The sequence below is a fragment of the Letharia lupina genome (genome assembly GCF_014066315.1).
Source record: "Letharia lupina isolate WasteWater1 chromosome Unknown contig_3, whole genome shotgun sequence".
Taxonomy (NCBI): Eukaryota; Fungi; Ascomycota; class Lecanoromycetes; order Lecanorales; family Parmeliaceae; genus Letharia; species Letharia lupina.
The window spans coordinates 1,103,813-1,126,128 of record NW_023502972.1 but is presented as its reverse complement, the minus strand read 5'-3'; the positions used below and the strand labels follow the sequence as shown (position 1 = coordinate 1,126,128).

The 22,316-nt window shown below is 50.2% G+C and overlaps 9 protein-coding genes across 9 annotated transcripts; 4 read left to right on the top strand and 5 right to left on the bottom strand.

Moving 5' to 3' along the window:
• Nucleotides 1–503: 503 nt before the first annotated feature.
• On the bottom strand, nucleotides 504–2,791 carry HO133_007202 (uncharacterized protein; the record flags this gene model as incomplete). The annotated part of the gene is made up of 4 exons (XM_037298095.1): nucleotides 504–1,083; nucleotides 1,133–2,225; nucleotides 2,388–2,425; nucleotides 2,481–2,791. The coding sequence occupies 4 exons, from the start codon at nucleotides 2,789–2,791 to the stop codon at nucleotides 504–506; spliced, it is 2,022 nt and encodes a 673-aa protein (XP_037156730.1).
• Nucleotides 2,792–3,376: 585 nt separating this feature from the next.
• Nucleotides 3,377–3,831, top strand: HO133_007201 (uncharacterized protein; the record flags this gene model as incomplete). The annotated part of the gene is made up of 3 exons (XM_037298094.1): nucleotides 3,377–3,423; nucleotides 3,482–3,629; nucleotides 3,685–3,831. 3 exons carry the CDS (start codon nucleotides 3,377–3,379, stop codon nucleotides 3,829–3,831), a joined length of 342 nt encoding a protein of 113 aa, XP_037156729.1.
• A 456-nt stretch (nucleotides 3,832–4,287) lies between these two features.
• HO133_007200 (uncharacterized protein) lies at nucleotides 4,288–5,111 on the top strand (the record flags this gene model as incomplete). The annotated part of the gene is made up of 3 exons (XM_037298093.1): nucleotides 4,288–4,439; nucleotides 4,496–4,592; nucleotides 4,698–5,111. The coding sequence occupies 3 exons, from the start codon at nucleotides 4,288–4,290 to the stop codon at nucleotides 5,109–5,111; spliced, it is 663 nt and encodes a 220-aa protein (XP_037156728.1).
• Nucleotides 5,112–5,241: 130 nt separating this feature from the next.
• HO133_007199 (uncharacterized protein) lies at nucleotides 5,242–12,521 on the bottom strand (the record flags this gene model as incomplete). The annotated part of the gene is made up of 13 exons (XM_037298092.1): nucleotides 5,242–5,626; nucleotides 5,764–6,171; nucleotides 6,319–6,570; nucleotides 6,708–7,070; nucleotides 7,121–7,312; nucleotides 7,370–7,713; nucleotides 7,768–7,954; nucleotides 8,097–8,133; nucleotides 8,186–8,292; nucleotides 9,207–9,405; nucleotides 9,466–11,069; nucleotides 11,125–11,660; nucleotides 11,712–12,521. The coding sequence occupies 13 exons, from the start codon at nucleotides 12,519–12,521 to the stop codon at nucleotides 5,242–5,244; spliced, it is 5,424 nt and encodes a 1,807-aa protein (XP_037156727.1).
• A 196-nt stretch (nucleotides 12,522–12,717) lies between these two features.
• On the top strand, nucleotides 12,718–14,015 carry HO133_007198 (uncharacterized protein; the record flags this gene model as incomplete). The annotated part of the gene is made up of 2 exons (XM_037298091.1): nucleotides 12,718–12,954; nucleotides 13,362–14,015. 2 exons carry the CDS (start codon nucleotides 12,718–12,720, stop codon nucleotides 14,013–14,015), a joined length of 891 nt encoding a protein of 296 aa, XP_037156726.1.
• Nucleotides 14,016–14,100: 85 nt separating this feature from the next.
• HO133_007197 (uncharacterized protein) lies at nucleotides 14,101–14,443 on the bottom strand (the record flags this gene model as incomplete). The annotated part of the gene is made up of 2 exons (XM_037298090.1): nucleotides 14,101–14,103; nucleotides 14,150–14,443. 2 exons carry the CDS (start codon nucleotides 14,441–14,443, stop codon nucleotides 14,101–14,103), a joined length of 297 nt encoding a protein of 98 aa, XP_037156725.1.
• A 760-nt stretch (nucleotides 14,444–15,203) lies between these two features.
• HO133_007196 (uncharacterized protein) lies at nucleotides 15,204–17,271 on the bottom strand (the record flags this gene model as incomplete). The annotated part of the gene is made up of 7 exons (XM_037298089.1): nucleotides 15,204–15,723; nucleotides 15,781–15,813; nucleotides 15,865–15,968; nucleotides 16,017–16,701; nucleotides 16,757–16,964; nucleotides 17,016–17,096; nucleotides 17,145–17,271. The coding sequence occupies 7 exons, from the start codon at nucleotides 17,269–17,271 to the stop codon at nucleotides 15,204–15,206; spliced, it is 1,758 nt and encodes a 585-aa protein (XP_037156724.1).
• A 602-nt stretch (nucleotides 17,272–17,873) lies between these two features.
• HO133_007195 (uncharacterized protein) lies at nucleotides 17,874–18,902 on the top strand (the record flags this gene model as incomplete). Its single annotated transcript, XM_037298088.1, has 3 exons — nucleotides 17,874–18,033; nucleotides 18,100–18,309; nucleotides 18,364–18,902. The coding sequence occupies 3 exons, from the start codon at nucleotides 17,874–17,876 to the stop codon at nucleotides 18,900–18,902; spliced, it is 909 nt and encodes a 302-aa protein (XP_037156723.1).
• A 203-nt stretch (nucleotides 18,903–19,105) lies between these two features.
• Nucleotides 19,106–19,763, bottom strand: HO133_007194 (uncharacterized protein; the record flags this gene model as incomplete). Its single annotated transcript, XM_037298087.1, has 2 exons — nucleotides 19,106–19,128; nucleotides 19,178–19,763. 2 exons carry the CDS (start codon nucleotides 19,761–19,763, stop codon nucleotides 19,106–19,108), a joined length of 609 nt encoding a protein of 202 aa, XP_037156722.1.
• Between the last annotated feature and the right edge of the window lie 2,553 nt (nucleotides 19,764–22,316).

Here is a 22,316-nt window from a genome sequence, read left to right as displayed (position 1 = left end):
ACTATACTGGACAGGTCCGGGGAGTCGAAGGACTTCCTTTTTCTGTTAAGTTGTTTTTCTTTACCTTGTTTGCTGCTCCGGAATTCAGTCTTGAGACTCAGTCTTCGGCTTGAAAACAGATGGGGATCGTGGTGCAATGTACGTACGTACAGGTCTACGAAACCGTCGCCTGTTGAAACTGCATATCGATTGGCTTCGCGGAACAGCATGGCTCGCTTCCAGCGGCCCGACATATGCGTGTTCGATTGACGCCGCCGAACACGGAATGGAATATCAGCAAGGAAGACTGAGAAAGCTGAGCCTTGGGAGGAAGCGAGAGAGTATGCGGAGTTCATGAGCAATGACACGATGGCAGCTCGAGATGAAAGAAGAACTCGACAATGGAACTGCAAGTAAGACTCTGGTGGGACGAAAATGAGAGCCACCATTCAATACTGGAAAGTAGAGTAAGAAAACGTTTTAATTGCAGGTTGTCCAAGGTTGAAGTTGCTTTACAAGTCTGTTCACAAGCCGCCTAGTGCACCCATCACCAAAGCGTCGATCATCTCCCCTTTCCCTATCACTAGATCTTTTGCGGGCAAACAGAGGAGCCCATTCGCTCGTCTCAGACTAGTAACTTTCGAGCTGCGCTGTCCTCCAGTGCTAGTGGCATGTAGCAGTCCATCGGTTCCGGCCGTCAATACTACTCTATGGTACTCTGAACGTCTAGGATCGCATTTGACCTCCTCGTCCAATACCACTTTCGCTCTCGGCAGCCCGTGCGGTGCCTCTCTCCCACTCGAGAAATGCAGTGACGGCAGCACGAAGAGGTGGGATGTCACAAGTGCGGATGCAGGATTACCAGGCAAGCTGAATATCAGTTTGGTGGTGGGCGTGCCTGAGTTATCCTTAAGAGGTACGGTGGCAAAAGTGGTGGGTTTCCCGGGCTTCATTGAAACACGACCAAAATGTATTGTACCGCCAAGAGACCGCTCAATTGTAGGTTTGAGGAGGTCCAGCTCGCCCATAGAGACTCCGCCGGAGGTCACAATGACGTCCACGTCGCGGAATGCGCCTCGTAGATGCTCTTCCAGAGAGCCAGGTCTGGGGAACTTGTCAGAAGGGACCGAAAGCGTTCCCAAGGTTAACTTACTTGTCTTTGGCAATACCAAGATCTACCACTTGAAAACCCCAGCCTCTTATAGCGGCCATCAGTGTTGGACGATTGCAATCTCGGACCTCTCCAAGCTGCAGAGGACCTTGTCTATCGTGGAGTACGATTTCGTCCCCTGTACTGAGCACGCCGATGACGGGCTTCTTATAAGCCATGACTTCTGCTTTCCCTACAGACGCAAGCAGACCTAGCTCACCACCCACAGCAGTGATCTCCTCGCCCTTTCTAAGCACAACTTCTCCGGCTTTGATGTCACTGCCAATCTCTCGTATGTTCTCATCTGGCTTGACTTGATCTGTGAGTATCTCAATCTCCTTCTCTTCTCTACCGTCGTCAGTCATACTCTTGATGACAGTGTCTTCAACCATGACCACTGAGTTAGCGCCGGGAGGAAGAGGAGCACCCGTAGTTATCCTGGCTATTTGCCCGTGGTGGAGGGTCGGTATCTCTCCTGGCTGGGCATGTGAGACGGCAGAAACAGGGAAGACACCTTTCGTACTTGGTCCATCTTTAGAGACAATGACGGCGTAGCCATCGACTATGCTTGCTCGATACGCGGGTACCGCTTCGCTGGCTTGGACATCTACCGCGAGGATGTGGCCTACTAGAGAGCCATTTACCGGCATTTTGACAGGATCTGGCGAAGGAGAGTTCTCTATGATCATTTTGACAGCATTCTCGACAGAGAGCATGGGATACGGTGATTCCCGATGCCGACTGCTAGGACCAGCTCGGGGGTCGTTCGTGACAGGCCGATCTTCGGGACGAGTGTGGGCTTTTGGCATAGCATGGTCCCCATGGCTGTGATTATGCTGGTGAATATGGCTGTGATGATGGTCATGATGGTTACGCTTTGGGTTCTTGCTGCTACTGATTCCTGCATCTTCTTCGAGCTTCTTTATGCCACCTGCATGGAGAGTTCGCGAGTCACCACCAGCGGCCTGCAAGCAAGCATGCGGCAGTAGCTTTAGAAGGGCCTGTAGATTCTCTTTGGCCCCTTTTGGTGACCCCGGAAGAGTGATGATCAATGTCTTATTCCGAACCCCTGCAACAGGCCTTGACATGAGGGCAACTGCAGGTACCCAAGTCAGAACGAACACTCGTTTTCAAAGCAAGCATCTTGATATCATAGGTACAGAATAATCACATAGCGTATCCGGGGATAGTATATGAATTTTGGGCTTCTTCTTTTCTCGAATGTAAAAGACTAATGGTAACTTGAATTAACACTCACAAGGTGTGACCTCCAGAGACGCTGCCAGCATCCCATGGCTGAGACTATTAGCTTGCTACACTTTGGCCTGCTTGGACTCACTTGATAACTTACACGAGGCCGGGCGCATGTCTGTGTATCAACGGTGTGATGGCTTCAGGCGTATTGTCCTTAACCGCGAAGCCAGTGCCACCGGTTGTAATCAGAAGATTGACATAGTCTTCTCCGTCACATGACAAGCTCACTGCCTTTTGAATCGTTAGAACATCATCGGGAATAATTTTCCGGTCGTCAACAGTCCATTGAGCGTTGCCTTCGTTGGTGAAAATATCCGAGAGAATATCCCCAGCTCTGTCTGTTGACGGATCTTGGAACGCAGTGTCTGATATGATGAGTATTGTGGCCTTTAATTTTGGTTTTTCCATCACGGCGATATCAAACTTGGATGTTAATCACATGATTAAGACGATATACTTGTGTACAACATGAAAAAGGTGGATATAAGAAATGCTTTCATTCTAAGCAAATGCTAGCAAGCATCCACCCGCTTTAATGGTGATATTGTAGGTAATGTAAGGGCAATCGATATGTTATCTATCTACAACTACTTATCTACGATGCCAGTACTCCATTATCTTCGTAATTTGACGAGCCTCCTTGAGCAAGAACTATGGCGTCACAGTGTAGCTCTTCCATGACAACTGACTCCAGGATGGACTATCGGAAGGGGCACTGTACAAGCAAATTACTACAACACCAAGGGCAGTTGCACCAGTTGCCATGTATGCAACGCTCATCTTTGGGTTCTGAACAGGTTTCACCAACAGTGAGCACAGAAGACGCGGCGAGCAGAGGACGACCGAGGACGATTGCGAGTAGGGTAGCCAGTATGTCACTGCGGTAATGTAGTTCGCCCAAAGCGCAAAAGTGACTCGGAAGGAATCTTTCCACCCTCCTCGTCCTCTTCCTCTCCTTCTCTGTAACCACACTCGTTGGACAAATCTGAAGCCATGGCCAGCGCCGCCAACTCATATTATGAGCTCTACCGCGGTAGCAGGTACAGTCCGGCTGCGACACTCGTGACTACAGAGACACTAACAGCAGCCCTTTGACAGCATCGGCATGTCACTCATTGACACTCTCGACGACCTGGTCCATTCCGGTCGCATCGAACCTCAGACTGCCATGAAAGTCATCGCTACCTTCGATAAGTCTATCACCGAGGTGTTGGCAGATAAGGTCAAGGCCCGCATGAACTTCAAGGTAGCAGCGCCTGCTGCTTTTGCGTAGGGCTCATGGCTAATAGGAGGTTACAAAGGGTCATCTGGATACCTACCGCTTCTGCGACGAAGTCTGGACGTTCCTCATCAAAGACGTTAACTTCAAGCTCGACAATCAAAACAATGTCACGGCGGAGAAGATCAAGATTGTGAGCTGCAATTCGAAGAAGCCTGGGGAGCAGTAGGCTGGGCTGTAGGAGACAGTCTTACACCAGTGCAAGGTTCTCTGTTGCCGGTCTACATGGTCGAACCTGAGGTATGGCATCGATATGGCGTTGGAGGAGCACCTGAGGTCATGCATTCACTAGGCGTTGGTACGGCGGACAGAACCAGGAGATACCCAGACCCAAAATGTAGAATGCATTCTATCGCTGCTCATGCCTGCATGTCTATCTAGATAACCCTTCTTTCAAAACAATATTCCAAGCCTTCTTGACTATCCACGTACTCAAACCACAGTCTTCCCTCGCTCCTGCCTTTATCGTACCGTACTCGTAGCTGCAGATCTACCTTCCATCTCCTGGACCCTGTAAATATTCGTACTTAGCCACCTCACCTAGCGCACGAATGACCCTGCAAACGCCGAGACCATCATGGCGCGACGTAGAATCCTCCACCCTCCCCCATCTACCTCAGCAGCCATGGAAACGGAAGCAGAACCTCTGATGCCGGAAGCGGTTCCCCAAGCCCAGCCCGAGCCATCGAAAAGCACCACAATCGGCAAGCTCCCCTGGATACCGCTCGCCGCGGCCAGTGGTGCTTGCGCGGCCTTCAATGGCGTCTTCGCGAAACTGTATGCCACGACATACGGAGCTCCGTTTGGAGAACGCGCAAGGCTAACGCTTGCAGCACCACGACCGAACTCACTTCCTCATGGGCATCCGGGATTTCTACCGCCTTTGGACTTTCCTCTACCAATAAAGTTGTCGAGATACTGATTCGAGCTGTACGTCCTCCATCATCCTGTCGCCATGTTTTCCTTGATTTGTTCATCTACATTATGCTTCTTTTTCCACTCTCGTTCCTGCGGCTGACGCGCTCTTGGCAACAGTTCTTCTTCTCCCTCAACCTCGCCTTCAATGCCCTGATGTGGGCGCTCTTTACCTCGGCGTTAACCCGCGCCTCCTCTACCACTCGCGTCTCTATAATCAACACTTCTGCGAATTTCATGTTGACAGCTTTCTCGGGATGGATGGTTTTTGGTGAGAAATTGCCGGGGCTGTGGTGGGTAGGGGCTGCGGGGTTGGTCGTTGGAAATGTAGTAATTGGAAGAAGGGACGAGGAGGGGGATGTTACTTTCAAGGGCAAGGTGGGAGAAGATGGCGGACGAGGGGAGCAGCAGGGAGAAGAGCAAAGGAGAGAGGGTTATAGAGATCGAGAAGGAGAGGAAGACGTGGACGGTGGTGGGGGAGAAGGAGCTATAAGTGATGGAGTCGAATTGGATGAGGCCAAGGTCATAAGGTGAGTGTACAACGGTGGGTTATCGCGAAGTCATATACTTTGAACGTCTTATAATTATCATCTTCTGCATTGCAAGCATAATCTATGAGCGACTCTGAGCAATCACATTAGCCATTGAAAGCAAATTGCGACTTTCAGTAGGGACTTCCACCGTAATATTGCCCAGGAGGAAGGGGCGGACCCCCATAGCCGTACGCTTGTGGAGGGGGAGCATTTGGATCATAGCCATAAGGTGGAGCTTGGCCATACCCATATGCAGGTGGTTGGGGTGGGTAGACACCTTGTGGAGGATACTCTCCAGCTGGGGGAGCCTGAAGATCTGGCTGCCACTGGGATGGTTGCCCATACATTTGTCCCTGATGGGGATTAGGTGGGTAAGCTGGCTGCTCGTATGGATTTTGCTGCCGAGACTGTAGATCCTGCTGAGGATAATACCCGAAGTCTGGGCGAGGTGACGGCTGTGGTGATGGACGTGGCGATGGGCGATTGACTCCTTGAGCCTTGCCAACCTGGTCCCACCTGCAAGCTTCGGAGTCAGTATGGCTCCTTCGAGCAAAAGTACCCGGGTTTTAAGACAGGTTTAGGGAATGAAACCGCTCCCGAGACATGTCTTGCAGCTCAATGAGGGAGGGTTTTGCTCTGAAATGTCCACTTACGGTGCATCCCGGACCTTGCTCTGACTGGCAGATCCGAAGAAGTTGCTAGGATTAGGAAGCCCGCCATGACTGTGTGACTGCTGACTGGCGTCTACTGTGTGATTCTTGCCATGCCTCACGCTCTCAGAGCCTAGCAGGACGTTGAGATTGGATCCTCCGTCAGGCCGTGAGCGTGCCCAGCTTTCGACGGTACTGTACATGTTCCGGTGAAGCTCACAGTCGGGTCTTCGAAGGGCTGGATGATGGAAGACTCTAACGACGTCATTTAGGACCTGCTCCACCGGAATATCGGGATGCTGCCAGGCAAATATAATACGAGGTGCAACGTATTTCAGAATAGTAGATGCAACTTGACCGGCTGGTTCATTTAGTATGTTGGAGAAGTGGTCTTTGGACAGCAAAGAGTGTCTTGATGATTTCAGAGTCAGCATTACTCTTTCAGGAGGAACTCTGAGTCGAAAGACATGTCTTACGAGCAGAGAACTCTCGAGACATGCCTGACGACCCATAAGACAGCATGAGTGGGGAAGAATTGCCTCGGAAAGTATAACGTACGTTGGGTCTGAGCAGTGAGGGTCTGTCCAAGGCTCATATTGATGTTTACCACTTGCATCAATGACACCGCCGCTCCCCGCTTTGAGCTGCGCTGAGACTGCGTTGATAATTGGGCGAATGAAAGGCGCAAGAAGTGAAAGGACGAAAAGCGTCAGTGTTTCTGAAATCTTTTCCACCAGAGCTTCGAGGCCAGGGATCTTCTCAATAGTAACATTGACTAGTTTGACCACTCTGTCCCGGAACTCTAGGATGCTGGATTGCGTCAGTATTGCCTGTTTGAGGGGCTATATTGAACCTCGAAACATGTAAATATGGTGGACACTCCTAAGACACGTCTCGAGACTCAAGACTTGATCCCAAGGATGAAATATAGACACCGAAATACGTACGGATATATTTGAGCAGCCGTTTTCATTGGATCAATGTTCGTACCAGGGATGTTGGGTCCGGGGGGTCCACCTTGGGTCCCAGGAGGTCCTGCGAATTTTCGGTCCAGGTCAGATCCAAATGGAGGCCCAGTAGTCGTTCGTTCCCGGACATCTGACATTGCTTGAAGATCAGCCGCTTGCCGGGCAAGGTCACCCGTCCCGGGTAACTGAGATAACAGACTGGTCATAGTGGATAGGCCTTGAGAGCTGTTGAAATCACGGCTGCCATCCTCTGACGTCTTCGACTGAGCTTCGGCGTCCTTGAGCGCTATGTCCATCTGTTCCACCTCTGTTTGTGCGAAGTGGTCAGTAGCTTCGCCGAGTCTTCTGCGTATTAGCTCTTGTATCTCAAATTTCAGAATTGAGATTCTTACACGCTATGCAGAAAATCGACTACTCCGAAAGTTCCCGTAACCAGGGGAAACACTGGATGCTGAGCCCCAGGTATGTTGATCTCGGTCGCAGTTCCAGTATGTGGGAAGACGCCTTGAAACCCCAGTTCACGCAGAGCAAGCTCCGTATAATTCGTGTGAGCACCGAAGTCTTCTAGACAATGCAGTCCCTGCCTGGTGACGATGGTTCAGTACGCGCAAGTAGAGAACTTGAAAGACGAAGAATCACACCCAAGACACCTCAATGCTTCGCACAGGTCTGCCTCCTTGCCCTTCGTACCGCTTGCTCCACTAGTGTACACCCTTCCAAAGTGTATACTCCTAGTAAAAGAGAACCTAACATATCCGGCTGACGTAGCGATGTCGAGATCTTCATTAGCAATGTAGTTCTTCATTCCCGTCCGTGGGTCAACCTCCAGCTCATTCGCTTGGACTGGTGGGCGTAATCTCTCATCATACTTCCTAGCATCAACATTGTCTGCGTAGTCCTTCGGATTGTCAATATGCTCCTCGGGCCTGTAGACACCCAGTCTTTCCTCGGTCACTTCGAACTCCGCAGTAGCGTATCCGAAGGACTGCAATATATGTTAGTTGAGGTTCATTTTTATCACTTTGGGTCTGCGAAATACCAAAAACGATAGGACCCAGACGAGGATACGGACAGTGCCAGCCTGAACACCTTTGAGTGACCCTACGTCCATAGCTTGACTATAATCTCGCAACCAGTTGCCGAAGTAAACTCGCCTGATCATCATACTCGTCCATTTGTGGCCCTTGATGAAAGCAATTGTTTTGAGCATATCCTCGATATCGCCACTAGATCACAAATTCGCAGTCAGTCCTGCCCATTTCAAGGAGTATATCGAGCCTCAGAACATGTCTCGCGAGTAAAGACATGTCTCATGCATGACCCAAGATTTGGTCAAAACCAGGGACTCTGGACTCCAAAAATACGCACTGGCGCCAATTATGCCCTTCGATTTTTGATATCGAAGCTGAGCATGGCGTTAGCAAGATCTACCGCATAATATTGACACTATCACTTACCTATATTCCCAGCCCCAAAAGCTGCCACAGGCGAAGCGTAGAAAGCGAGGAAAGCAAGTAGCGCGAGACAGAGCGTAGAAGATCGGTAAGCCATGTCGCCAGTTATTCTTTGTGTAACAAACAGCTTGAGATGCTATGACACCCTTATGGCCATATCTTACAACGAAGTCATCCAAGGGTCGACGTGGAGTGTGTGGGGCCTCGTGATTGTTCTATGTAGCAGTGGCTGAGGGTTCGAGATTATATCGCTGCAAGGACTAGTATTTAGTCTATAGCTAATGGAAAAGATCTACGAGCCTGTACCGGTCGAGGCTAGAATACGCGGAGCTGGAGAAGCACTTAAACATAGTGTGTCTGCAAATCAAACGCCCAGTGGTTATCAGACAGATTTTTGGCCGTGTTCGACCTCCTCATGTAGCGAGTATGCCTTTATACTTCAAGTACTTGTAATGGACCATCTCCATCCCAGCCTGGCCAGAAGGTATACCTGGAGAAAGTAGCTTGTTAAATTGCATGATGTCTGTAACGAAGCTCCGAAAAGCACACTTCAAGTGTGGGTTGACGGGAGAAACCTGTTGCAATGGTGGTGGACCTTCTGGTTGGCGTCAGTGGTAGTAACAGTGACGGTTGCTTTTGAGGTCGTTGGTTTATATGCCGGGTTTGGGCAGGTCGCCATTCAATGGTATGGAAGGATAGAAAGTCTTGGGGTCCCAAAGTTATCGCGAAGTGGGCTGCACGCTAGTAAAGATGTTTGACAGTCCGTAACTACATCACATATACAGTCTTATCTAGTACCGTACAGAACAGTCCACCACTGCTGCCGAGACCATCTAGCAAAAGGAGCTACCGACACGCCAGGCAATGCAAACGCTTGCTCATCTCGATGGAGATAACGCAAAATGGGGTATGTGTCTAGAGACTAGAGTAACAACACCTGCAATGCTGCTCTTAAACAACTCAACGCCTTTCCTATCATACACAGGTCTTTCGTTGTGCTCAATGCGGCTACTGAATCGGCGACTGGATAATCTGCGGTAATTGATTCTGTTGCTCGTTCATCTTATGCAATTTATCGCGTTCCGCATCGGTCAAAGAATGATACAACTCTTGGAACCCTGGGTCGTTAGATATACCATTGAAGAAATCGACGAGGTACTTCTGTGTCGCGTCGTCGGTCTCATGCGTGTTCCATTTGGCCTCGTCCATGTACCCCATCAGATCTGCAAAGGGTATTCGTCAGCTTGATGATTGAGAATAGGGAGAGTAGCTGATGTACTGACCCTGTCTCGTGGCCTGAGCCCCGAGATCCAATAATGTGGGCTCATCTTCCCAGTCATCGTCTTCATCGTCGCTTATGCCACCCTGAAGACTGTGATTTCTCTTGTGAAAGCCAGGCGTGGTGGGACTGGAATTGGCAAGCTCCTGGATAAGGACCTTGATGAGCTTGAGTGGGATTGGTATGATCGAATATTGATCCGGCTCTCTCTTGGACTGGGAGCGTGTCTTGATCCGGGAGCTGTTCTGCACGATTAGATCTCCTTTAGCCTGGATGTTCAAAAGTCGCTCGTCGTGAAGCTGGTAAATGTTCGTCAGCGCAATGACGTTCTGTCTGATGGCGTCGTATCCCGAGAAGTTGATAGAGTTCTCCAGCCACTTTCTCAGTACGACTTCGAGACCTGTGCCACCATCGGCGCCTTCCACCTGGACTTGGGCCAAAAAGTCGAGAACCTCTTTCGCATTAGTCAGAGACAGTCGAGCAAACACGAGGACGAGGTTCTGAATGAAATTTGCACGTTCGGCTGTGCTCAGGCGGATCGCCACAACTTGCAGCAACTGCATGAGATACGGCCCCAGTCTTTCGGCGCCTGCTTTCTCGACCAACTCCACGGCGAGGCCTCCAACCTCTGCTGCTGAAGAGTCATCAACCTCTGGACCTAGGAGCCGGTCAATAATGAGAAGAACAATTTCCAGGCCTTCCTTCCCAGTCTCTGGATCGCGCCAAGCGAAGAGTTGAGCAGGATCGTGCACCAAAATATATTTGATCGTGATCGTGGCTGACTGATGGACGCTGAACTCTAGAGGCAGGAACAGAAGCCGGTATAATTTTGGGAGTAACGTGGCAACAAATCCCTGAGGTAAGGGTTCTGATCCATACTCTGCAAGGGTAGCGAGCAAAGATACAGCCATGTCGCTGAGCGAGTTTTCCGAGGTCATATCTCCCACGTCCAGGGCGCCTGTCAGGCTCGGGAGAACCTTCGAACACAGCCGAGCATAAGTTTCGGGTCCCTTTGAGGACATGATGGAAGTAATGGATTCAAAGGTCTCATTAACAAGCATCGATGTTTGCCAGCTGCGAGCACCATACGCCGCCATTGTAAAGAGCACATCAAGAGCTGGGTGTTCAAGGCACAAAGTGGGATCGGTCATGACAGCGTCTCGAAGAGTCTCTACCAGTGTATCCAGGAGATCTTCGGTGTCGTTGATCTCACTGAGATCATGCGATGACAAGAAACCGGAGATCGCGGCCACGGTTTGGACTTGGAATTCCTGAGCTCTCCCTGCTGGTAAGACTTTCAGGTATTGCTGGAGTACACGCATAGAAGAGACTTTGACGATATCGGAGGATTCATGTTCGATGGCCTTCAGAGACTGAAGTGCGAACTCAGGGACCAGATCCCGCAATGCTTTCCCGGGTGCAGTGATGAGAGCACCCGCCGCAATGAAGCCGCGCGCTCTCAAGAACTCGCTTCCACTGTCCTGCATAGCGGCCTGGCAATGGCTGAGGTACGCCTGGGCGATTTCTGGACCCACGGGTCTCTCGTACGAGCTGACTTCTTCTAACACCTGCTTGAGAACATATAGCACCGCCTCCTTTTCCTTTGGACTATTTTCGCACTATCAGCTAATGAACATTCCATCTCGGAGGATGGAATTCTTACTTCGACGCTCCACCCTCGAAGACCGTCTTGCTATGGGCCAGCAGACTTTCGAGCACAGGCCAATTGTAGCTGCAAAGTTTCGTTGCGAGGCCCGCGCATGCATTGCGAGCGGAGTAGTTCGCCGTCTCCGATGTTTCTTCTGACAGAAAGACGTTAATGTCCACCTCCCAGAGTTCTTCGTCCTCAGTCAAGATCTGAGAATAGCCAACAGCAGTAGCTAGAATTTGCTGAATCCAGGTACTATTGGGAGCGCCATTAGTTATTCTCTCAGGCGCCAGTTGCACATCCAATTCGCGTTTGATTATCGACGTGTTCAAAAGTGTCTGGATGTAATCGAGCTCCTCGATAACAAGGTAATCGAGAGTATACGGCAGTCGATCTGCGTCATCCATACGACTCTGTCTTTGTTGGTCTCCGGTATACATCGTGAGATATGGTGATAGGTGAGCTTGTAACGACTCCCATATCGTGCTGAACAACTCTAGGGTGCGCGGACTGAGAAGCTGCGGAAACAAGTTATGAATTTTGTCGAGTGCCTAGGGAATTTGTCAACGCAACGTCAACCAAGAATGATCACTACGCTTCACCTTTACGACCTGGGTCTTCAGAGCAATCACCCCTCGCCAATTCGAGTCCGCGGGACCCTTCTCGTTTTCTTCCTCTTCGCTCGGCATGTGTGGAAGAGGCATCTTGAGAACCTCTATGAAGAATGGTGACCACACATCCGAGAGTTCTTGCATGAACTGCGTCACAGAAGCCTTGTTGGTCTGATACACCAACTCCATGGTGTCGAGGCACGCTCGAAAAATCGAGACCGCCAGTGCCCTCGTCGTCAGCCTCTTCTCCCCATCGACAGCCACAATGTAGATACATCTGACGAGGTCGATCGCGCTTCCGGAGAATTGCTCTTCATCGAATCCGTCTTCAACAAGACTGCCAAGGACCAATAGCGCGCCGTGCAACTGTGTCGCATCCGCCTGTGGGACGAGGTTCAATAGGGTGGGGAGCAGGCTTGGCCATTGCTCTGGAAAGTCGGCACTTGCGATCTTGCTGACGACGTAGCTGGCCGCCGCAACGATCTTCCTCTCTTCATCGGAGGCTGTCGCAATGGACAGCACCGACTGCCGCACTTGCTCTTTGGTCGCGTCGCTCAAGGTATCCGGACCTTCGTATTCCTCCAGGGATGGCGACCATATCTTCAATACCAGTTTTTTGAGGGAGAGAAGCGCGGCCTGGCGATGATCGAGAGCGACAGACTTGTGAGACGCTATGGAGATTAGGGAGATTGGGAATGTGTCGTTAGTGTAGAGTTGTTCCAAATGGCGCTCTGCATCACTGCGGATAGAGGTCGAGGCAACGAGTGTGGCCGCTAAAAGATCAAGGACTTGTTGCTCCATGATTGCAAGAACATGCACCTGAAGAAAGGTGTGCACTTAACAAAATGAAATGCGACTTGGATTATCGTGCTATCGACTGGGATTTCGAAATGTTGTGAAGCGCCAAGCTTTCCTTTTCCACGCGTTTCCGGCAGGTCTGCCGACAGTAGCGTCCCCGCAATGTTAACCTTCTTCAGGACCGTGAATTTCCTCAAAAATGGCTTCTTACAACTCCGAGGCTCCTCTATTGAATACCTATCAAGCTGTCGTCTCTGCTTACAGTGATTTCCTCACCGTCGTCATCCACACTATCCTCTATGAGCGGAATATCTACCCTCAAACCTCATTCATCAAGGCGCGTAAGTACAATTATCCTGTGAGGCAGAGCAGACATCCAAAGCTGTGCAAATGGATAATGGATGCTGTTGCTTCGGTGGAGGCGGAGATGTTGAAGGTAAAGAAGCCTCTCATGTGTGACTTGACTGTATCCTGATTCAACTCGGAAAATCACTGTGAAGTGTCGAAGTAAAGTGATGCATCAAATCCTATCGTGAAGTGGCACGCTGCTGTCAGAGTGCTTCATCATGTTGGCTACCTAAATCACTGCCTGATCGGAAAGAGTCATAGCGAAGTGGTATTGAATGAGATCTGGTCAAGGATTTCTTCAGATGTATACCTTACGTCCAGCTAGGCTCAGTGTTTAGAAGGCAGCAAAGCTATGCTTCTATGAACAGCCCGACTGAGCCCTCGAGGTCCCGGCAATGCCCCGTTACTCTTACCACAAGCTCCCACAATACTCATCTACTGTGCAGCATGGAACATAACATTCCATGAATTTGCTGATCATGTTTGAGAGTGTAGTGCACCGTTGCGCAAACCTCAGTCGTTATTCATGCACCTCCGCCTAGCTCTAAGCCTCTCGAACGCTACGTCTTCTCCACTGCGTCCTTTCCCCGCATACAATCCTCAGAAACGCTCACGACTTTCGCTTCTCCACCTGCTAGCGACCAATCCGCAAGCACCGAAAAGCCACCCGATGTGCCCTCAGCCGCTACACCCAGACCTGCCGACCTTAAAAAGTTCAACCCTCCACCTACATCCGACCTCCCAGAACAATTCCGCGCTACTCTTGCCCGGCTATCCACTTCTCTGACTCGCCTGAACCCTTTGCCAGAAGACTGCAGCTTTACCTTAGCCATCGAATTGCGAGATGAAGAGGTGGTGGACGCGCCGATAGGAAGGGGAGATCGCTGGGTCGCTGCTGAGCCGGGCCTCCAGAAAGAACGGAGAAGGGATGGTAATGACTATGGAGGTTTCGAGGGTGGCAGTGGCGATACAGAGGTCGTCGAGGTTGGACTAGGTGAAAGTAAGAAGGGGAAAGATTTGGGAGGAGTGCGGACCACGCCGGTGAGAGCGCTCGAAGCCGGAGCGTTTAGGATGGAGGTATGGATTGAAGAAGGGAGAGGAAAATTCCAGGCGCAAGTGGAAGAGGACGACGAGTATGAGTATGGGTAAGACTCGTGAGGCCGATAGCGATTCGGCGAACATAGCAATGGACTTGAATGACCTCTCTACCATGTTGTTCCATTGATTCTTAGCCTTACTCAAAACATCCACACAATCATACACAGCCCCATACATATCAAAACCTTTCCCACCGACTTTCCCTCTCTTATCCTCGAAACTAGCCCCAATACCAGCAGCGCAAACGCCATTGCTGCGCCCAGCCTCCTGCTCCGAGGCACCAAGAGCATTATGCTACACAGAACGTCCAGTACACCAACAAGCTCTCGCAGCGTGCTTGGATTTATAGAAGAGGTAGCTCGCTCCCGGCTGATCTGCTCCGGTGTTATTGGCGAACTGAGTCTAGTGATACCGGCTGAGAGGACGGTGAAGGATAGGACGAGGGCGGAGAGGAGGGAGAGGATCGATGCGAAAGACATGATGAAGTGTGAGAGAATGGGTGGGGAGATTTTTATTCGGTGAGAGGGTGAACATGTTGGTAAACCAGCACTTTCCTATCTGAGGTTTTGGAGGTTCTCAACTTTGAACATCGTGGTTGGTTGTGCACAGTTGTGTATAGTTGTGTCGTTAGTTCAATGCAGCAAGGATCTTTAGCGGTGGCTTTCCATATGGCCTTAATAGCGGCTGGTGGCGGAATCATCCTAAGCCCTTTTGGGTCGCGTATTTGAAGACCACTCGATCCTGAGGCATACAGTAGCAACAAGCTATGAACGCATCTCTAGGACTTTTAAATCATTATGCGGATAGTAGGCACGAAAAGTGCATTGCAAGTAGTGTGTACATCTACTCTACAACAACAGACCACAAGCAAAGGGGGCCAGACCAACCCGCCCAGCTTCCCTCAGAGGCTGGTTCAAGGCTTTAGGTTTCACTCCAGGAACCCACAATCACCCTGCCTCTACCCAGGCTGACCTTGTCCCCTACTACTGCTGCTAACGTCGCTACTGAACCAAAACTCTCCGACATACGCCAGAGTCGGTCCCAAGTTCCATTCCTTTTACCACCACTTGTACTTTCATCACTTGTGTTAAGGGTCCCCTCTAGAATATCTGTTATCCACAATATTCGCGCAACATCAGGGATATATCCGCATTCGACCAACATGACTACCGTCAACCATCCCAGGGACCTTTTGAAGGCCCCGCCAGTCGCATTCGATGTAAGCGGTGGTCAATGTCATCATCGTAACCCTAGCGCAGCTTTCGAGTTATCATATACAACATAAGTAATCGAGACAGCCGGAACCACTTTCAGCAGGTTTGGCGTGATGCCTTTGAACAACCCCCTAATTCCCTCCCCTTTGACCGTCTTGACCGTCACGTCCCAAATGCCGGTGTAGGTCGGCGGATGTATGGCGGTGCCTTGACTCTGCAATCTCGTTCGAAGTAAATTGAGTGGATAGACAGTACTGGCGCCAAATGCACCACTAAAAGCGCCAATGCTGGCTGTGGTGAAGTTACTGAGTGTGACGTCGTCCTCGTCGCATTTCTTTAGCCGCGCTTTGCGTCTGCTAATGATCTGCTTGAGGTACTCGAAGGTAGTAAGGTCGATGGCGCTGTAAGGGAACATGCCGACGAGACCCATAGGAAGGCCGCGGTAAAAGGAACGAACGCCACTGGTAGCCCACATCTTGCGAGCAGTAGCGAGGATCAAGGCATTGCCGTGAAGGCCGCCTTTGATAGTCTCGTTTTGGACACGGCTGGGTCAGAGTCAGTGAATGGGTTGATCCCCGGAAAATGGTGCGATTCGGGCATACAATTTTAAGGTATCGAGGGGATAGACGCAAAATCTAAATCACGGTAAGCAATGTCGGCCAGACATATCACAAAGGCTGATTAACTGTGAAATGAGTCCACCCAGGCCAGCGGCGAAGAACTGCGTCCAGGGCTTTAGGGCTTTTGGATCATCGTGACCTTCAAGGCGCGCCAGCAGACGTTTAGAACCCTGCAGTGTTGGTCAGCTTGCAATGTTTCAAAATATCCGAGTCCCTACCTCATAACTGCCGAATTTGATGGCAGACTCTGGCATCACTTTGACGACGTTGAGCCCGTTCCCGGCGAACAAACTTCGTATGCCTCCCATACGCCATAGTGCCTTGGTCGCCTCCATCAACGGTCTCCCTGCTGTCTTTGCTGCTTTCAAAGGAGCTCCCGACTTTGCGTGATTTATTGCGTCGTCCTTGACCCCGACCTGCGCTATAAGGTACACCTTCAGGCGATCCAAAGGCGCAGTCGCTGTTCGAGAGACAACGCCTGCGATTCCGCCGGCCACGAAATAACCTACCGGGGGAAAGATATCCGTCAGCAGGAACATTTCTCTGGACGCATGTTGATCTTCTGCAGAATCGTCTGGGTCATAAATGTCTTCGTATTGAGCATCCTGATCGCCCGGATCCCAGGGAAAAGTGACCGGTATAGATTTTGCTGTAGCTTGTGCGGAAGCTATCTGTTGATGTACCGGCGACGCGCCTTTTGACCGATCTTGTAGAGTGGCCGGTTTGGCGAGGCCGAACAAAGCTGCAAAGAGATTCCTAGGAAATTGGATTTTACCTAACCCCTCCACGTTATCGTCTGATACGTGCACATCCCCCTCTGGATTAACGGTAACGGTGGAAGAATAGTAGGAAAGTACTGCTCGTAGGTTCGGGGTGTTCGCCGGGATGAACAGCAGAAAGTCCCTTGATTTACGTCAGTCTAGCATCTAGGAAATTTCCTGGAGACATATTTGGATACCTCCACTCATCAAAGGTGATGACGCCGTCGTGGTTAGTATCAACCTCGGAGAAGAATTGATCAAGTTTTGTTCCTGGAAGCTGAATCCCAGCCCTCTCAAACGCCGATCTGATTTCCCCCTTGTCCAGTTGCCCATTATGATCTCGGTCAATACTCTTAAAAAGTTGCCAGAGCTCTTTTTCCGTCTGTTCGACAAACTTTCGAAATTCTGATCAATTCTTTAGTCATGCCTCCCATTGGCATTTCTCTTTGAACGCACCGGAGTAATCTATGCGACCATCTCGATTCGTATCCACAGCCTTCATGACATCTTGGAGAAGGGAGTCAGCATTCTTGAGAGCTGTACTGACTGTCAGAAAGCTTCCTATCATAACCGGGCGGTACAAACGATGGTTTATGTTGCTCAGCCCCTTCTTCAGGCCATTGAGGTTCAATCGGCCCTCGTTCCGAGTATCCAATGTTTTCCATAGTTTGCTGACTCGGGCATCTTGGACGGTCTGGTCCTCACCGTCCATGATGCCAGGAGGTCAAATTACCGCTGTTGATTCATGGCTTCTGAAGGGAAGGGAATTCTGCTTATTGTCGGAGTAGACTATGCTATAGCCTTGCAAGAGAGACGTTACGCGTCCACAAAGGACATCAATGCAATACTCTATTTACTTTGGTGATGGTAGGGCGGAGTTGTGAGTAGTTGGGGAACTATTCTCTGGCACCCTTGGTTGATTGCAGCAGCGGGGTGGCCGTTAGGCTACCCGCTAAAATCTCGGTCCGGACCGCCGCCATGCTGTTGAAATGCATTTGGCATCAATCTCGACCAGCTCGGAGGTTCGACAGGATGGTAATCATCTGATTCAACACATGTGTTGAGGCTGCTATTGAGCACTGGTGGACTGCGAATTGTACTGCCTACTCGAACGTCTAGCGACGGGAGGTGTTTCTGCTTAAGATCTACACTTTGACAAAAGAGCAAGCGGCAGTGGCACCTTCCCCTCTGTGCCTTGCTCTGGCCTGGGATCGAAGGGTTGGTTGTTATGGTGTACTACTAACATTGTTTCAATGCCCGTATTGCAAGGCATATTGATACACATCTCGAGCTAGCGTTGCCACAGATTGAGAGATGGCAGCAAATTACTGGGCATCGACTCAGCGCCGCCACTGGCAGTATTCTCGAGAAACTTTGGCAGAGATAAGGCAAAAGCTCGAGGATGATGATCGTGCCCTGGTCCAGCAGTACCCATTGCCGGATCGCCGTTTACTAAGCCACCTCTTCAATCAGCGTACGTAGTCACATTTGTTGTTGAAGGCGGCAGACTTTCTCGGATTTTCTGACAGAAGTACATTAGAGCTGGCCAAGTTTGGGAAGCGGTTGTCGATACGGCAGCAGGCTGTCGCCACAGCACAGGTCTATGTCCGCAGATTTTACAGCAAAGTGGAGATTCGGCGCACGAACCCCTATCTCATCCTCGCTACTGCGTTCTATTTAGCTTGCAAGATGGAAGAATGCCCTCAGCATATAAGAACTATCGTGAGCGAAGCTCGCTCGATGTGGCCAGGTTCGTTCCGCTAACTGTTCATCAATTCATCCTAGCTGAAGAAGACCTAAGCAGACTTCATCATCTCGGATGTTTCCAAACTAGGCGAATGCGAGTTCTATTTGATCTCTGAGATGAATTCTCAGCTCATCATTCACCATCCTTACCGTACCCTGCAGGATCTCCAGAACACTTTGAGCATGGCACAAGATGACACTTCGCTGGCATGGTCTATCATCAACGATCACTATATGACTGACTTGCCACTTCTTTACCCGCCACATGTGATTGCGGTGACTGCAATATTTCTAGCCCTGACATTGAAGCCAACGCAGGCTGGGTTGCAAGCTGCAGCCAGTACCGCAGCAGCTCTGAGCAGTGCCACACCGATGCCGAAGGACCAGCCTGGAAGTATGAATGGAGTCCCAAATACCCAGCAGAAGAAGGTGCAGAACCTTGTTAGCTGGCTGGCCGAGGGCGAGATCGACATCAAAGCAGTTGTTGAGTGCTCACAGGAGATCATATCACTTTACGATGTATTGGAGCACTTTGTTGATAAGATTTGTAAAGAGCAAATAGCTCGCTTCGTTAAAGCCCGGGGCTTAGACAAATAAGACGCCAGTATGTTGAGGGCTTGCCAGTGAGGAGCCTTGCCATGTACCCATGCCAAACCATGCTCATACTAATATTTGTCTCTTGAAGGGTACGGCGTCAATTACTAGTACACACACTCCACGTATCTGGCGATGTCTGGAGCTTCCTCGCTCGATAAAACGCCACTGGAAGGGACACATGCGGCATTTCCTCCTCCTCGCTCCTAAAGAGTGATATGTATCGCTCCTGCCCACTGTGTCAGTTGAGTACGTGAATCTGTGGCAAGGTCCACTACCGTAAGCGCGCTCTAGCCCTTCGACCATTGCCTCTGCTTCCTCACGATTCGAGGCTGCGAGAGGCCACAGCTCAAGATCGTTTGAGACTTCTTTGTCGAAGTGGCTGCCGAAATGGCCACCGAAAGCGCGATCCGTACCATTGATGATAGCTTCGGCCTCTATCCCACGCCGATACAGCTCGTCACTATTATCGTTTGGAATATGACCCGCTAGCTCTTTCACCGTAGCTTCTTGAAACATCACCCGTCTGTCAATTAGAGTTTCAATGTCTGACCCATTGACAGCCTTCTCTGAATCTGTACGTTCGCGAGCAAGATACATGGGACCAAGTGAAGACTTGATCGTAGAGTCTGACTTTTGCTTAAAGCTATGGGCGTCTGTTAGACTGGAAATCGTTGGAGACGAAGATGTCGCAGTAAAATGATCTCTTGGGGCGTCTTTGCCAAACAAGCTACGCGAAAGCATCAAGCCTTCTGAGGCCATGTCGGTACCATAATTGGTACTTAGCGCGAGTAGGCTATAGAGGTCCGGTGCTGAGACGTTATGGTATTCCTTATCTTTATTCAGATAGGTTGGATTCGCCATATGGATTGACTACCCTTCAATTTCGGTCGCAGCTTGTCTGTCCCCTTGAAACGATCGAGGGTCCCTACCGCAATGACGCCTTAACGAATTTGGATTTCATGGGAAAAGGCGGCTGGTTGTCTTTCGTCCGGGCGGTAAGATACCTAGCACCTCAGTCAGAATGTAACCTAGCATGACTGCCATTGGTAATCAAGACAATAATCACCCAAAGCTGGCGAGGTCAGGATACAAGGAGCAACTGGACACGCATATTGAGGAGCAGCCCGTTGGTCCTATTCAGGAAGTCAAGCTTATGTAGATCGGAGGCTTGTTCGTATGAAAGAGCAGCAGTGACCAGAGCGCGGCTGATGATCATGAGATTAATTGAAAAGGAACAGGAGGATCCGATTTCCCACAAAGACTTACCTAGGAGACCGATCTAACTAAATATCAAGCGCAGAACCGAACTTTTTGCCTTATCTCTGGAGCTGGGAAAATTTGTACTAATTAGGTCTTCGAGCTGCAAACGCGATGCGACTCAATACTTCCGGTCTATGCTTTCACGTTATTGGGCAAAGAGTGACAATCTTCCAATGCACAGTTGCAGGTCATAGCACCATTGGAGATTTCTGAATGCAGGTAACCGCTTGAGGACTACTGGAATCCAAGGGATGTCATCACATGGCATATTACTAAGAGCGAAAATTTGCAGTCTCTGAGATTATCATGTGCTGCGAGCTGTGAGAGAGCTGAGGTAGACGACGATGATCCACCATAGATTACGACCTCCTACGTTTGGATGATCCCACGGCAGCGCTTAGGTACGGACATGTTGTGCCCATCACTGGTATGTTTGCTAGCGTTACTTAGCTGTGCATGGTACTGAAATGCGGCTGCAGCCCGACATTGAACTGCCAATGACAAGAACTCCCGCCTGGCCTGCCACTGCTACCAGCCTCGCTATCGGTTGGAACGAAAACACCTTCACACCCTCTACGGTGTACGCCATATGGATCTAGTCGTCTTATGAGATGACTTTCAATCTGCTACTGTACCTCATTTTTCGCCCCTGCGGGTATTTGCGAAGCAGAAAAACCTCTGTACCTTTTGCTCTCGTTGCAAGATTTTTTGTTCTAGCCGCGCTTCCTCTCGCGACAACCATTCCTCGGTCCAGTAGACAGGCTGTCTGCTGACTCTGCGAGGCTTGGAATCTCGCTAGGACAAGGGCTCATTTGAACAGCGTATTCGTAATTTGGCACGTCTCGTTTCAAGGTTGTGCTCAGGCGTAAGCGTGCGTACTCGAGATCCAGTGGAGCTGAGACCCACCAAGGCATGTTCGACTCTCTCCGTCGTTTATTCTGGACTGGACTGGCTGTGCTCATGTTTTCCGCAACAATCATCATTTAGATGAGTTCCACTGTATAGCTATTCGGTTTCGTACGGTCACAGCATTCGCTGGGACTGACCGACAAATACAGACCGAAAGTTTTGGAATGTGGAAAGACATCTCATCCCAACCCTAGGAATGAGAATTTGTACAAGCCGCATACAAAAATTTGAGGAACGAAAAAGGATCTCGCAAGGGTTGAACGTCAATCCTTCGGGAGCAAACGGATGATCAACAGGCTTATGCCTCAATACATCTAACAGAGAGTTTTCTTCATGCAAGTTGCCTTCGGGCAACTCTAATTTACTTGGCTTCTCGACCAAGATACGCCTCAACAATCACGATCAATCACGTACGAGACAAGATAAAAGTCAGCTGTGTTGGATTTCGCACCTGGTTCTAGTACATTTCGTCAACTTTTTAGAAAGCGACTTGAAGGATTCAAAAAAACTCGCATACCTGGGAGAATTGAATGAGTGCCTGGCCTACCAACGCCTGGCAATTTATGGTGTCCTGTCAAGCGAGGATGCTCGCTCCTGTGATCGCTGCCATCCCAGCCGCGCGTTCGAAGGTACTCATGACCTTTTCCTCCACTTTCTCGTGGACAAGTACCACGACACGATAATTGACGTGGCCTCCGACAGGAACTGCAACTGTTGGGTCGATTTCCGTTGCTGAATAGGTAGCTTGTGTTATCCTCCATCGTCTTCTTCAATATCGTCGAGGTCCTCTCAAGGCCTTGGTGGTCATTGGGAACATCATAAGGAACCTGGATGCCGCATCTATCCTTTGAGCGATGAAGCTCTCCGCTTGCATCTCTGTTCACGCTCTCGATATAGCCCCTGGAGACTGGGAAACGTTGGCTATAGATTCTCAAGACTGACGAGAGGAGCCTACCACGTGCACGGGTGACCCCATCCGATATATACTCTGCTTCATCTTTGGTCGAGAGAGTCAGTGACTCTAAGCCGCAGCAGATTAGTGAGCTTTTTTCAAACTGGGCACCCATGGCATACGAAACTATGTCGAAGCTTGGGGGATACGGCTGGGAAGAACTCTTAGAGCCCGAAATTGAATTCGAGGAGCCAAAGCGCAGAAAGTCCAAATCCCAGATGGCCGAATCTGACTTGGTGGTGCCACAGTAAGGTTCCTGCTGAATGTGCGATACGAGGTCCGTGGAACGTATC